The sequence below is a fragment of the Drosophila bipectinata genome, chromosome 2L, assembly GCF_030179905.1.
Source record: "Drosophila bipectinata strain 14024-0381.07 chromosome 2L, DbipHiC1v2, whole genome shotgun sequence".
Classification (NCBI taxonomy): Eukaryota; Metazoa; Arthropoda; class Insecta; order Diptera; family Drosophilidae; genus Drosophila; species Drosophila bipectinata.
The window spans coordinates 16,096,054-16,109,589 of NC_091736.1; the positions used below are offsets into that span (position 1 = coordinate 16,096,054).

At 40.5% G+C, this 13,536-nt stretch overlaps 7 protein-coding genes and 1 non-coding gene across 10 annotated transcripts; 5 read left to right on the forward strand and 3 right to left on the reverse strand.

Annotated features, from left to right (window-relative positions):
- The first annotated feature begins 4 nt into the window (after positions 1–4).
- LOC108125889 (uncharacterized) lies at positions 5–862 on the forward strand. Its single transcript, XM_017242231.3, has 3 exons — positions 5–289; positions 345–497; positions 566–862. Exons 2-3 carry the CDS (start codon positions 488–490, stop codon positions 829–831), a joined length of 276 nt encoding a protein of 91 aa, XP_017097720.2. The 5' UTR covers positions 5–289; positions 345–487; the 3' UTR covers positions 832–862.
- Positions 863–2,895: 2,033 nt separating this feature from the next.
- Positions 2,896–5,513, forward strand: LOC108125848 (uncharacterized). The gene is made up of 3 exons (XM_017242190.3): positions 2,896–3,835; positions 3,903–4,727; positions 4,782–5,513. Exons 1-3 carry the CDS (start codon positions 2,999–3,001, stop codon positions 5,292–5,294), a joined length of 2,175 nt encoding a protein of 724 aa, XP_017097679.2. The 5' UTR covers positions 2,896–2,998; the 3' UTR covers positions 5,295–5,513.
- A 128-nt stretch (positions 5,514–5,641) lies between these two features.
- LOC108126058 (uncharacterized) lies at positions 5,642–6,746 on the forward strand. The gene is made up of 2 exons (XM_017242495.3): positions 5,642–5,799; positions 6,175–6,746. Exon 2 carries the CDS (start codon positions 6,199–6,201, stop codon positions 6,619–6,621), a length of 423 nt encoding a protein of 140 aa, XP_017097984.2. The 5' UTR covers positions 5,642–5,799; positions 6,175–6,198; the 3' UTR covers positions 6,622–6,746.
- On the reverse strand, positions 5,697–5,797 carry LOC122322251 (U6atac minor spliceosomal RNA). The gene has a single exon (XR_006246482.1). It is a non-coding gene; the product is annotated as a U6atac minor spliceosomal RNA (small nuclear RNA).
- On the reverse strand, positions 6,650–10,885 carry LOC108126057 (proton-coupled amino acid transporter-like protein CG1139). 3 transcript variants are annotated; one of them, XM_070277245.1, is made up of 7 exons: positions 10,811–10,885; positions 10,397–10,633; positions 10,184–10,292; positions 8,921–9,089; positions 7,812–8,718; positions 7,584–7,756; positions 6,650–7,523 (listed from the first exon to the last, which is right to left on the reverse strand). In XM_070277245.1, exons 4-7 carry the CDS (start codon positions 9,057–9,059, stop codon positions 7,279–7,281), a joined length of 1,464 nt encoding a protein of 487 aa, XP_070133346.1. In that variant the 5' UTR covers positions 9,060–9,089; positions 10,184–10,292; positions 10,397–10,633; positions 10,811–10,885; the 3' UTR covers positions 6,650–7,278. The 3 variants fall into 3 exon arrangements, with proteins under 3 accessions (XP_070133346.1, XP_017097982.1, XP_017097981.1); XM_017242493.3 differs by lacking the exon at positions 10,184–10,292 and having other exon boundaries at positions 7,812–8,709; XM_017242492.3 differs by lacking the exon at positions 10,184–10,292 and having other exon boundaries at positions 10,809–10,858.
- A 288-nt stretch (positions 10,886–11,173) lies between these two features.
- Positions 11,174–11,732, forward strand: Dad1 (dolichyl-diphosphooligosaccharide--protein glycosyltransferase subunit). Its single transcript, XM_017242275.3, has one exon. It carries the CDS (start codon positions 11,335–11,337, stop codon positions 11,671–11,673), a length of 339 nt encoding a protein of 112 aa, XP_017097764.2. The 5' UTR covers positions 11,174–11,334; the 3' UTR covers positions 11,674–11,732.
- On the reverse strand, positions 11,683–12,485 carry Rcd4 (Reduction in Cnn dots 4). The gene is made up of 2 exons (XM_017242274.3): positions 12,059–12,485; positions 11,683–12,002 (listed from the first exon to the last, which is right to left on the reverse strand). Exons 1-2 carry the CDS (start codon positions 12,380–12,382, stop codon positions 11,721–11,723), a joined length of 606 nt encoding a protein of 201 aa, XP_017097763.2. The 5' UTR covers positions 12,383–12,485; the 3' UTR covers positions 11,683–11,720.
- A 38-nt stretch (positions 12,486–12,523) lies between these two features.
- Positions 12,524–13,386, forward strand: LOC108125926 (uncharacterized). Its single transcript, XM_017242272.3, has 2 exons — positions 12,524–12,729; positions 12,788–13,386. Exons 1-2 carry the CDS (start codon positions 12,611–12,613, stop codon positions 13,338–13,340), a joined length of 672 nt encoding a protein of 223 aa, XP_017097761.2. The 5' UTR covers positions 12,524–12,610; the 3' UTR covers positions 13,341–13,386.
- The last annotated feature ends 150 nt before the right edge of the window (positions 13,387–13,536 follow it).

The window sequence follows — 13,536 nt, forward strand, 5'->3', positions numbered from 1 at the left end:
AATTCCATTCGAACATTTTGACGAACACAAAATTTGACAACGAACACTACCATCCACAGGAAAAATTTCGTCGAGCACAACATGTTCGTCGAACATGCTCGCCTGTGGATGGGCCCCTTTATTGACAAATCTCTTTTCAAAGCTTGATCACTATTTCAGAGGTTTCTCTTATATACAAAAACGAATCTTACTACCGTACTCTTGACCAGAATAATAAAATTGTAAATATCCTGCAATTGCGTCAACTGGAACTTGTGGGACTTTGGAAGTGCGGGGATCTATCAATACGGTAGCGATACACGACATGATTATTTTTAAACGATTTCATGTTACTGCCAAAATAGAAAATTGCAAGGTTCCGTAGTAGGTTGGCAGAGATAACCGATACAACCAGAAGTCCGTATCAGTGGAAGGCTTGGGTATATAAGGTTCGCCAATTGGCCAAGAACGACACACACTTCTCCAGTAGCAGTCAACCAACTCAGCCATGAAAGCCAGTAAGTTCTCTTCGGGATTCCTACACTCTCAATGTACATATTTTAATGATTTTATTCTCCATCCATAGGCCTAGTCCTGTTGTGCCTTGCCCTTTTCGTGGCCGTCGTCCTGGCCTGCGATCCCGATGGCAATAATCAGCCCATCTGCAACAGCACCCTCGTGGGAAAGAAAATTCGCAACTTCTGGGATCCCACACGCTATTGGACATGTGAAACTGATTCTGGAAATGGTACCGCTGTACGCTGCCCAGAAGTAACTGGATTCCTAGCGAGTGCAAATGACTGCGTTGATTGGTCCGTATGGACTTGGGTTGCTCCTTGCTCTGAAAACTGATTTAATAAATAAATATTAAATGCAAAATATATTTGAAAAGTGTTTGTGTCAAAATAACTTCATGGTTAGGGAATCATGGGAAAGTTATGGTTTTGTTTAATATATTATTAACTTTTTAAAAAATTCATTTTTTCGCAATGATTAAGAAACTATAAAACTTTGTATAATGTAATATTATAATATAATATAATATAATGTAATAATAGCCATAATAGCCATTTTATAAAAGTGTAAAATATCAATAGGCTTAACTAAAATAACTTAAAAAATTGTTAAGACCAAAACCTAATCTCAACATAAAATGAGATATAGGCTTTCTTCTCAAAGTTGATATCTACTTATTATTTATGCCGTTTAGATAGAGGTGTCTTTAATGACAGAGTTTAAGATTATTATAAGATTAAGATTATAAAGATTATTAAGATTAAGATTAAGATTATTATATATGCCCTTGCAGAGGGCATTATAATTTTGATCAAAAGTGTGCAATGCAGCGAAGGAGACATCTCCGACATTATAAAGTATATATATTCTTGATCACGATAATTAATATAAGCATAAAATAGTCTCTCAGTTTTAAAGCTATCGACTTGAAACTTTACAATGTATGTATACCCTTTCCTTTTCTTTCCTTTGCTCGCAGTATATAAGTCGGATCGGCCGACTATATCCTATAGCTGCCCTATAAGTAATTAATCAAAAATACCATAGCCTCAGCATTATACAGTTAGAGTTTTGGGTTTTTTATGGATTCAACTTTTGGGAAAATAATACGACATACGAACTTTCATAAGTATCCTATAGGGGAAAACCCCTTTTCAAGGGATCCAATCACGAAAAATGGACAAAAAATCTAAAAAATATTTTGTCTCAGGATTTTGATGCAGAATGGTGAAGAATCGGCCCAGCAATCGTTTAAGGTACTCTGCTTGAGGATCGGATGAGAATTGGGGAAGATAAAGCCATCACTGTAGGGCCTGTAGGGAAAAGCCCCATTTTCAAGGGATCCCCTCATGAAAAATGGACAAAAAATCTAAAAAATATTTTGTCTCAGGATTTTGATGCAGAATGGTCGAGAATCAATCTAGAAATTGTTTAAGGTACTCTGCTTGAGAATCGGATGAGGAATGTGGAAGATATAGCCATTACTGTAGGCCCTGTAGGGAAAACCCCATTTTCAAGGGATCCCCTCATGAAAAATAGACAAAAAATCTAAAAAATATTTTGTCTCAGGATTTTGATGCAGAATGGTGAAGAATTGGCCCAGAAATCGTTTAAGGTACTCCGCTTGAGAATCGGATGAGAATTGTGGAAGATAAAGCCATCACTGTAGGGCCTGTAGGGAAAAACCCCATTTTCAAGGGATACCCTCATGAAAAATGGACAAAAAATTTTAAAAATATTTTGTCTCAGGATTTTGATGCAGAATGGTGGAGAATCGATCTAGAAATTGTTTAAGGTACTCTGCTTGAGAATCGGATGAGAAATGTGGAAGATATAGCCATCACTGTAGGCCCTGTAGGGAAAAACCCCATTTTCAAGAGATCCAATCACGAAAAATGGACAAAAAATCTAAAAAATATTTTGTCTCAGGATTTTGATGCAGAATGGTGAAGAATTGGCCCAGAAATCGTTTAAGGTACTCCGCTTGAGAATCGGATGAGAATTGTGGAAGATAAAGCCATCACTGTAGGGCCTGTAGGGAAAAACCCCATTTTCAAGGGATCCCCTCATGAAAAATGGACAAAAAATTTTAAAAATATTTTGTCTCAGGATTTTGATGCAGAATGGTGGAGAATCGATCTAGAAATTGTTTAAGATACTCCGCTTGCGAATCGGATGAGAATTGTGGAAGATATGGCCATCCCTGTGGACCCTATATAGGAAAACCCCATTTTCAAGAGATCCAATCACGAAAAATGGACAAAAAATCTAATTAATATTTTGTCTTAGGATTTTTGTCGGTCCACAAATCTTTTAAGGTAAAGTACCTTAAAGTACCTTATATTCAAACCGGAACAAGTATTTTAATCTCTGTAGATTGGAGTTCCCTGACACCCCATGATAGTCATTAATAATTCAGGATTCATTGACGCAAAATTCTTAAATTTTCCCCGATTTGTTGTTTCTGTTTTTTTGGTATATCTGATTGAGTTTAGTCTAGGATATGAGGCTGCTAAGCGGAGTGCCACCCGAACTGCCCGTTGCCAAGTGGTACCGAGGACTGTCCCCGATCCAAATACAGGCTGCCAACGATTTGGCGGATGCGGCCCAATTCGATTTGGAAGTGAACGACAGTGAACGCACCCGGAACTGCCTGCTGCGCTTGGGTATCCGTCCGATGCCCAGACGTGGTCAACTAACTCGGATCGTGAAGATCAGCCGTGCCCAGAGTCTGGCTCTGCTGTTTTTCCTATTTCAACAGCATTACAATATCGACAAATTATGCAGAAAATATTCGGTGAATGGGCAACTATTGCTCTCGGCCATTGCTTACTTGGACCTTCCGACCACATTCAAGGCCCTGGACAAGATCCTTCCGCTCCCTGAGAAAAATTCTATAAAAAAGGAAGTAGTAGTTACCCAAAAGTCAGTTCCTGAGCGAAGAATCCTTGGGCCAATTGGTGGAAATATGTCTCCATACTTTCAGAAGCAACCGCGCCCGAAAATTGATCGCCAGGATAAGCGTTTTGTGACAAAGCCTCCACCCTTCACGGTGGAGATACCAAATGAAAATCCAGATACTAAGGAGGATGACAAGCGTTGGTTTTCCGACTACAAGCTGCAACCTTTCTATCGGCACATAAAAGCGACTATAAATTCAGAACTTTGCAGGCTTTTCGATAAGTTAGACAATGCTTCGCAGCATTCTGTTAAAGGATCGAACTCACAGGAACTTTGCCAGTTCCATGAGGAGGCCAGATCCTTGGAACGTCAAGCCTTTCTAGTTGATCAGCGGAAGCGCTACCTGGAAATGGTCGATGTGGGTGCTAGAGAAAAGCGGGTATGTCTGGGTTTTTAAAATAATTTCAAATTTCTAATTTATTTTTTAAATTTTCTTCCAAGTAAAGCTTACGAGAGATCGGATTATTAAGCACCTGAATCGCGATGTGGATGAGTACTTGAAAAAGTTTGGGGACAAAGGCTGGAGCCCAGGATTGCCGGCTATAAGGAAAGTCGGATGCCTGGCCTGCAGGGGATTGGTCCATATCAGTCTGGAGTCCCCGCCAAAAGTGCTTTGCATGTCAGGCGAACGGACCAGGCTGTATGAATCGAATGGCCCCCAGTTTCGACTTTGCGGTGGTGGAGTTTCCAAAAGCCCATCGCTGCAGCAACCCAAAGAGCCATTGACGAGCTACTTCCGGTCTCCGAAACTCCATGTTCCCTATGTTTTCAATTATTCTCAAATTTTTGAAAGTGAAAAATCGAAAACTTTGGGCACTAGCGAAATCATTGAAAGGGAAGTGGTGAAAAGCCTGGTCAGGAGTGACGATGATGAACAGATTGGCGACCATGTCTCCCAACCGAAGAAAAAAATGCATAGGAGTCGCTCTAAGCTCGCCTCCAAATCGCCTTATAGAAGCCACATAAACCAGTCTTCCAGCTCCAATCAAAGCAGCCAAATTCATCAGGACTCGGATCGAAGTATCGGCATTGACCAAGAGTCTCATCCAGATGGAAGAAACCACATTAAGCAGTTTCCCAATCCCATTAGGAGGGAATACATTGACCAGGCCCTGTGCCGATGTGTACGGAGAATCTTTGAGAAGAGTTGGCTCGTGGCGAACACTGCTACCAAGAAGCCCGAAGAGAATTGCCATTCTTATCCGGTAAACAAGGTTATAGACCCTGATGATGACAAGCTCATGGACCAGATGTTAGGTGATGCTTTCCAGGTAAGTTTTTAAGTTTTGAAACGAAGCTAATTTATTCGAATTCGTTACTTGCAGACCCTGCGTCAGGATAAGGAGCTAGTGCTAGCTAGTCTTCCCGACGCCCACCAGATTCCAGAGATGCGGGAGTGGATTAAGCGGCGATTTGGAAAACAATACGGACTGCAGTCCAAGAAGGTGCATATCAACACCAGCATTAAAATGTTACAGAATTTGGACTTGATCGATGAGCTTCGCAAACTAAGTGCCATAATAGATCCGCTGCTTATTCAGTACGCGCCCATGTCATTTGGGATGTACCACAAGATAACCAAGTCGGCCAAGGTGTTCAAGGAGAAGGTTCGTGAGGATGTGCTTCAGTTAATGCTGAACCGTACCCGAGACTGCTGGCAGGAGCTACATGGTCTTCGAGCAAAGAACCAGAGCACTCTCCGCGAGATATTCTTCACTTATATGCCCAGCAGTCCCCGTGACGGTGGGCCTACTCTTAGTCCCTATTTCACAGTTAACCCCCGAGAAGACCCAACGAAAAACCGATTTTTAAAAGGATTCATTGAAGCTAAAGTCTAGATTCTAGACCAATTCAATGGACAATTGAGTGAAATTCATTCAAATGTCCATTGGATTGGCCAAGAACTTAAATCTTTCAGATCAAAATAGTCTTAATTTAAAAACTATGATGTGGTATTAGTTTTATTCGCCGACTAGGATAAACATTTTACTTAAAATGGATATTTTCATGCAGAAACCTAACCATGAAAGTTCCCATTTTAATAAGATTGTTTTAATATACAAATAAATTGTTAAAAAATAAAACAAAACTATGGAGTATGATTTATATTTAAAGAATTCAGTGAAAGTAAACAAAAGACAGCACATTCTTCGCTATTTCAATCATCTATGTATGTGGTTTTTATAACTAATTTAAAACTGAATAATAAAAAAAAATAAATTTAGATATGATTAGTTATAAAAAAAAACTGGTGGACGGCTTTGTCTAGTGCCCAGCCGACCGTTTATGTGTTCCATCCTTGTCTAGGGGAGTGCTAACTTGCTCTCCTTTCAAACAACACAGGTAGGTGGGTTACTCGCCTCAATATATACACTCGCTGTGCTGAATAACGAGTTGGGAATTATAAGAAAACGACAATCTATCTATTTTGACTTTATTTCATATTTTTAATGGGACTTACCATGGTCAATATTTGTTTAATAATTAATATAACTTTATATTCGTCTTCACTAACATTGACACTGAAAATAATCGGTTTGACTTCCCGTTTTGGTTTACCTGCAACGTGACCACTGTCGACCACTCCACAAGGGCCTACTGTGACCCAGTCATTAACCGAAATTTTTGGGATGTTTATTAATCCCAACCACGTATTAGTGGTAGAGCCAGGCATATAAAAAGACATGCTCCGAGTTACAACTTATCAATCATCCACAGTTCAATCAGCAGTTCATATCCACCATGTGCGGAACCATTAAGACTTCGTGTTTCCTTCTTATGCTGATCCTGGCACTTGGTGGGATTGCGGCTCAGCCAACCAAGTCGGGAAAACGCCTGCAGAAGCAAGAGGTTGCTCCATATCCATCCGCCGAGGAGCTTAAACCTGAAATCCCCTTCGAAGAAGGAGTGCCAGATGAGACCTACGGACCTCCGGATCTAACCTATGGACCACCACCCACTTATGCCGTGGAGCAACTGCCCAGTGACGAAGAGCCACAGGATTTTACTCCCGATCCGGACGCTGAAGAAGTTCAGCCCGTGGAACAGCAACCGGCTCGCCTAACCAAGCAACTGAAACGTCGGCCACAGTCCCAAGGATTGGTGCTCCTGTCGGCGAATAGCAATGGTGTTCCCCTTCAAGTGGCAATTCAACCTTTGTGGTAAAAAAATACCTTAAAAAACAGGCGTGATATGGATTTTTATAAACATTACATTAATTATTGTCTTTTGTTACTCGATAAACAATTAAAGAACATTTGTTGATACATCGAATTAGATGTAAAAATATATATACACACGTATCAGAGGTCGAGATGGGGCTTCCAATAAGTGTATAAGGAGTATATAATATTCATAATTACAAATACAAGAACGATAAAAGTATGCAGATAACTTTAGCTAACATCGGTATTTGGGATATTCTTTGCCATTGCTTTGGAATGATCTGCCCTGACCCCTAGTCTACATAGTAGTAAAATCTAAACAATAATTTATTTAAGAATACTACGCAAAATCACGTTTGGCATTGTGCGGTCCTCGAGTTAACACAGAATGAATCTTCAACTCACATACTAATCCAAAAACATAACGTACAACTTTCTACTTAAAATGCTAGTTATTGTCTGGTACAAATTGCAGCTAATCGAACGTAAAAAAAAATGCAACCTATTCGACAAGTAATAATTTAAACTATTGAGCACCGCCACTGAAAAGAACCAGCTTGGAACAGGGAAAACTAAATAAAGCCTTCATCATAAATTCGCACACATATTTGTAGGCAGAATAAGCCGTCCTGTATGTTCGTTTGTCTTCGTTTCGATCTTAGTCTGTATGTTTCTTGAAGATGTCCAATAAACTGACCCAAGTGCCAAAAACAAACCCACAAAGGCCAAAAACCATAATGGCAATGTCCTTCCACAGCATCCATTTATATCGGCCGTATCCAACGTTATAAAAGGTAAATATTTCGATTATTGGCGGTGCAATAAGCGCCAATGCTGAACTGCTCACGGCACCCACCAGAGAAATAATAGCGCCCAGATTCGGAATGCAGGTGGCCAGCAGGACTGTAAAAGAAGAAATATTATAGGGTACATGTTATCTAATTTGCTTACATATATACTTACAGGTAAAGGTGACAAGGATGATCCGCAGGAGCGTTGCAGCCATGTTCTTGCCTCGCTGAGTATCAAAGTGGCTGCACACAAAAGGCTCTACAATATTGACGGGAACGTAAAACTGAAGCGTATACGACAGGAAGATGGCCACTGCCATCATTATTTTCACCAACTGAGACAGACTGTAAAATAAATATTGTTATTTTTAATTTAAAATATTAAATTTTTAAAGCTTACGTATCGCCTTGAGGCAAATTCAGGGTAATGCTGCCCTTAACTGCATCGCCATATTTCAGGTAGCCGAAGAAACCTACTGAGGTGTAGAGGCATGCCACAATAACCATTCCCGTGTTAAGTACACCAGTAGGTCCGCTGAAGTCCTCTGGTGTTCGCATATTGTTCTCCAGCGGTAGCACAACGCCGATTCCCTCAAAAGCATAGATCGCTGTCCCAAAGTAGAGCGGCAGCGTGGCCCAACTGGCGAACGGCTTGACGGTGTGCACATCGGGCAAATCGTGGAGCATATACGAGAAGGTAATGGCCAGCCCAACCACCGTCAGAATGGAGGCTATGAGCGAAACAGGCGTCAGGTACTTGAGGTTCCTCACCAAGTTGAGCACAATCATGGGCATCAGTAAGAGCACCAAGTATATTCGGTAATTAATCACGTAGTAGTGGTCAATAACATCCTTGAGGTTTAGAGCCACAAAAAGGAAATAGACGCAACAAAAACCGATCTGGGTTATGAAAAGGAACGTGGTGATAATTCGCCTGGCCAGTGACGAATACCGTCTCAGACCGATCGGCCCAGTTTCAAAGCTGCTGTAGGCCACCTCAGAGAAGTCTAGGGAAGGTTTCTGAAGTCGCCGACACAGCTCGTGGGAGCAGTTCACCAGCATGTGCATACAGTGGGTGCAGATGGCTCCCATTATCATGGTGCCAACGAGGCCCACATATAGACCGGCGTTCTTGAAGGCGTCTGGCATGGCCAGGATGCCGGTGCCTATGTTGCCCTTCAGCAGATGTACTAGAGTATCGAAATTAGATGTGGGATGTTCCAGGGTGCGGTGATGGGTTGGATTGTAGCCGGACTTGTCCAAGGATCCTTGTTCATCGTCTCCTGATCCAGAGGCAGCTGCGTGCACTCAAGGAAACAAAGAAATATAATGTTAGTTTAATGTTGTTTAATTAAATGGTTTAATTATTGATAAGAAATATTTTAATCTACAAAAATTTCAAACAAATTATGAAACAAAGAAAACGTTTTCTTTATTTATTTAATTTGTTTGTTGTCTTTAGTTAAATTAATAAATTTACTAGATTAAAATTATAATAATAAAACTCACCAGCCAGGCTATCCTCGCTGTGCACGTTTACCAGGGTGTTGTCCGGCGGAGAACTACGCACGGGTCTCACCGCCGATCCACGGCTGCCCTCATAGTCGGAGGCGTCGCTCTGAAGCAGAAGAGGCTGGCGTTCCGACATCTTTTTCTTGCGCGGCGCACCCTCGGAACTCTAAAAGAAGTGAGCAGGGGATCACAGTGAATTGAGAACGATGAACGATGTTGATGCGCCCTCCCCGGCTAAACAAAACGCACTAAAACTTCAGCTGTCTGCGAAGCCCGGTTCTCGCCTCGTTAGTGGACGAAAAAAAATTTCCACTGACTCACTTTTCCACTAGCATAACAATAGGGGTTTTGTGATAGTGCGGCGTCGGATGACAGACGCGTGCCAGGCGAGAGGAGTGCATCGGGCGGAGTGGAAAATTTTCGCCGCACTGATAGTCGGTCTCAGCCTTGGACTTGACTCGAAGTACGGATTTTGGATCGCTTATATTGCTTTGCATATGGGTCGGTGACGAAGCTCGCATCGGAAGTCGATATCAAATTTGCGAGTCCAGTCACTTACTCGGCTTCGAAAACACTGACAAGTCGAAAAACAAGCTATATAGTAAGCCGCGATAAGACTCAAATATCACCGGCGAACCCACCGACCATACCATTAATCAATTATATAATATGTATCCAGGCGATATTGGACACTATCCACCCATTAATTGTGATTTGTTGACTCAGCACTACGTGTTCCCATAAATAAATTATGATTTCTTATTTAATACATTAATATGAAAAACATTTTTATAATCAAAATTCGTAAAATTGTTTAAAAGTTTAAAATAATTTAAAACAGAGTAAAACGAGTCATTTAACTGAATCTAGATGCTAGAAACCAACCTAATTAACACTTTTTATTAGCACAATTTAAAATAAATAAAAAAAATGGATATTATTAGCTGATTATTTTAAGATACTGGATATTTTTAAAGATACTTGATCTGAATTAATTAACACAGACCCGATTCAAAAGTGGGTCGATTCTAAGCACTTTCTAGTTAAAGATTAGAGCCAGACTAACAACAAACTTAAGCAGGCCATCCGACCTGAATTTAAGATATTTTTGTTAGCTCATAATAAAGTTTGATAAACAAACTGTGGCGTCAAGCATTGTAACTTATTTTTATCTGGTTATCAGTAGGAAACCTTCGCCCACTTGCACAATTTGTGGGCAAACACATCCCTTTACGTGTATGTAGTATTATTATCACTTACATAAAATATGGAGAATTAGCGAAATGCCAAATAGATATTGCGGTTGAAATTGTTGTGGTTGCGCTTAACTTGCAGGCAGTTGAAAAAACAAAAACACTTGGAACTAAAACTGCAAAAAAATTATAATTAACATATGGACAAACTAAATCAAAATAAACACATTTGGCATGCGCATGTGGATTGGCATGTGTGCTGGTGTGTGGGTGTTTCTACCTGTTGAAGGTTGGTTAAAGGCGTAAGGTCCTCCATTGATTTTTTCCCGCTCGACTGACAATGAAAATAAATGCTGAGACACGCTCCTTCGAAGGTCACAACGATTTATCAGTGCACAAAAGAAATTAAATGAAAAGAGAAGTGCTCCGAGATTCCATCAAGCGTTGTGGTTGTGGTGGGGCGCAGTGAGGGAGATGTTTGGTGGGTGCCAATTATTATCTTTGCCAAGACTTGTATCTGCGAAATTAACGAAGAGAAAACATCAACAATGAATCATATTCATTCATGAGAATGATTGATAACATGTTGTAACACAGCGCATGAACTGATAACAAGCATTTATTTCCCACACGGAAGCATTATTGTCCTTTAATTGTTATTATTATTATTTTATTTATTATTATTAACACGCACAACTATTATTTCCCCTGCACTCGCAATAACAAATTCCTCTCGCCTGAAGCAATCGACTTGTGTTTTGGTATGCTTATCGATAACTCAGATGTAGAGTAAAAGCAGCTGTCGAAAAAAAATAAATAAATAAAAACATCAATGTACTTTGATTTATTTATTAAATATAAAATTCTTGTACTTTTTAAGAGTAAACAAATAAACCGTCGGTTTGGTTGATAAATTCCCTAACCAATCTCGGGTATTTTAGTTTTACATAAAAAAAATCTCAAAAAAAAATTCTCTGAGAACAATTTAGTAACCATAGTAGCCTAAATATTAAATTAAATTAAAAATTTAATATTTGTAACAGTTATCCCAATCCAATAGTTACTGTACTGGCATCTAACTTTTCCAGCTATTTTCATAAAGAAGATACGGTCACACTTTCGACTTCTCCCCAATTTGTGACGTGTCTGCGTGGATTTATTGAAAATCGCCACTTTATTCCTAAAATCGCCGGTATTGACAACAATAGGATCATCAAAATGGTCGAGTTATCCAGCGTCGTGTCCAAGTTCTACAATGATTACGTTCAAAACACGCCCAAGAAGCTAAAGTTGGTGGACATCTACCTAGGCTACATTCTGTTGACCGGCATCATCCAGTTTGTTTACTGCTGCCTGGTGGGAACCTTCCCGTTCAACTCATTCCTTTCGGGCTTTATCAGCACAGTGAGCTGCTTCGTCCTGGCCGTCTGCCTCCGTCTGCAGGCCAATCCCCAGAACAAGGCCGTTTTCGCCGGAATCTCCCCGGAACGCGGATTCGCCGACTTTATCTTCGCCCATGTCATCCTTCACCTGGTGGTGATGAACTTCATCGGTTAACAATCTGTGTACTACAACCATTCACATATATTTAGAATAAAATGTAACTAAGGAAATAACTTTTTGTATGCGCCAAGAAAGTCAAATTTTTCGCGTGGAAAGTCCAAGTGAATTCCTGGCTCAGGAACGGCCAAGATTATGGATTCTATCTTCTCTACATAGTCGGCAAGTTGGGGCTCAGGTTGGCTTTTGGATACGGCTTCCTTGGAAATTCGGTTCTTTGAAGATTCCCCTTGCTTGTGTGGCACCAGCACAGAGTCGTTGACGTTCAGTGGCACCAGATCTTTGAAAACTGGTTGATCCGGAGGAAAGTTCATCTTATGGGTGACCTGTTTGGGATATTTAAGTTGTTATAATGGACTAACAAAAATGGCTATATATTTACCCGAGGAGCTATAGCTGTTATGACTCCCGGCGTAAGTTTTGTAGTGTCCTTTATTACTGCCCTCATCTTATTTAAGACATCTATCTCTTCCTTCTTGCGAACCGTTGAGTTATAATGCGGGACCGCAAACTTCCTGGCGCACACAGGTGCCCTGAAGCTAATAAATTCTGGAGCAGGCATCTGCGGCTCATTATCCACTTCTACCGTTTGCTCATTGTCCGGGGTGACGCTAACCTTTGGCGCTGGGTGGTTGGCCACCTGAGAACGACGTGTTGCGGTATGCTTTTGGTTCCAATTTAGCTTAGATTTACGTTTATGCGGCATTTTGAACAAAGCCGCAAGGACTAAATTTCTGCTTTGCTGCCCTGACTTCAGAACAATACGGCAACTCCTTATCGGTACCGGTTTTGACGTTTTACGACACTACACCTCCAGCTGATGTGCCAACTATTAGATATGGGAATACATCGATAATGAAGTCTTAGAGTTCATACATAGGTGACTAGTCCAGCTCTAGCGCATTGAGATCAACAAATACTTTAATAAAATAAAATGGCATTGTCCCGCGCCAGGCCTGACGACTTACCCAAAGATGCTGTTATGATAACAGAAGACCAGGCCCTAAAGTATCAATGGAAGATCGTAACATCTTGGGACAAATTGGGCGACGTGTAAGTTGGGTCTTGTCAAAGGTGCCGCTTACCTAACAACTATTTCATTTTTTGGCAGGTGGTCATTGAGATACACACCTGGTATTCTAAGCGCAATGGCGGCAGTGACTGGGGCCTACATCAATAACCACTATCGCACTAAACTACGCCTGGGAGGTCACGGACGTCTGTCTAGCTACTTACCAATTGTTGCCGTACCTGCCATATTTACCATGTTGTCGCACAAGTTCTTCATTCAGCGACCCATTCTACTTAACCCTCTAGCCCAGTGCCCTGTTTGCATCCAGGTTCGCAGTGCTGCCTTTCAGACCGGACTGGGAATAGTCTATCCCACAATATTGGCGCCGATTGCCTCATTTATGTTCGCCACCCGATGCTACACTTACCGGTTACCTTCAGTCACCGAAGCTCCACGCGAAGTGTTTAATTTATGGCGCAAACTTACACGACCAATTGTGCCAGCATTGGGGACCATTATTTGTCTTCAAGCATTGCTGACAATGTATTTGACTGGCCAGGAGGACAAACAAAATTTCAAATTGATGCTTCGGATGAAAGAAATTGAACACGAGCTGGAAACTAATAACATGCCTCAGCGAATAGACTTTTAACTTTTGTACCTTGTTGATTTATTTGAATAAGAAATTAAAAAAAAACTTTTATTAAATTAAAAAAATATTAAAAATTAAAATATTATAATAATAAAATATTATAAATTAAAAATAATATTATAATATTATATAATATTAAAAAAATTGTATTAGAGGTTGTAAGATTCGTGGGTTAGTTTAAGCTAAAACGTAAATT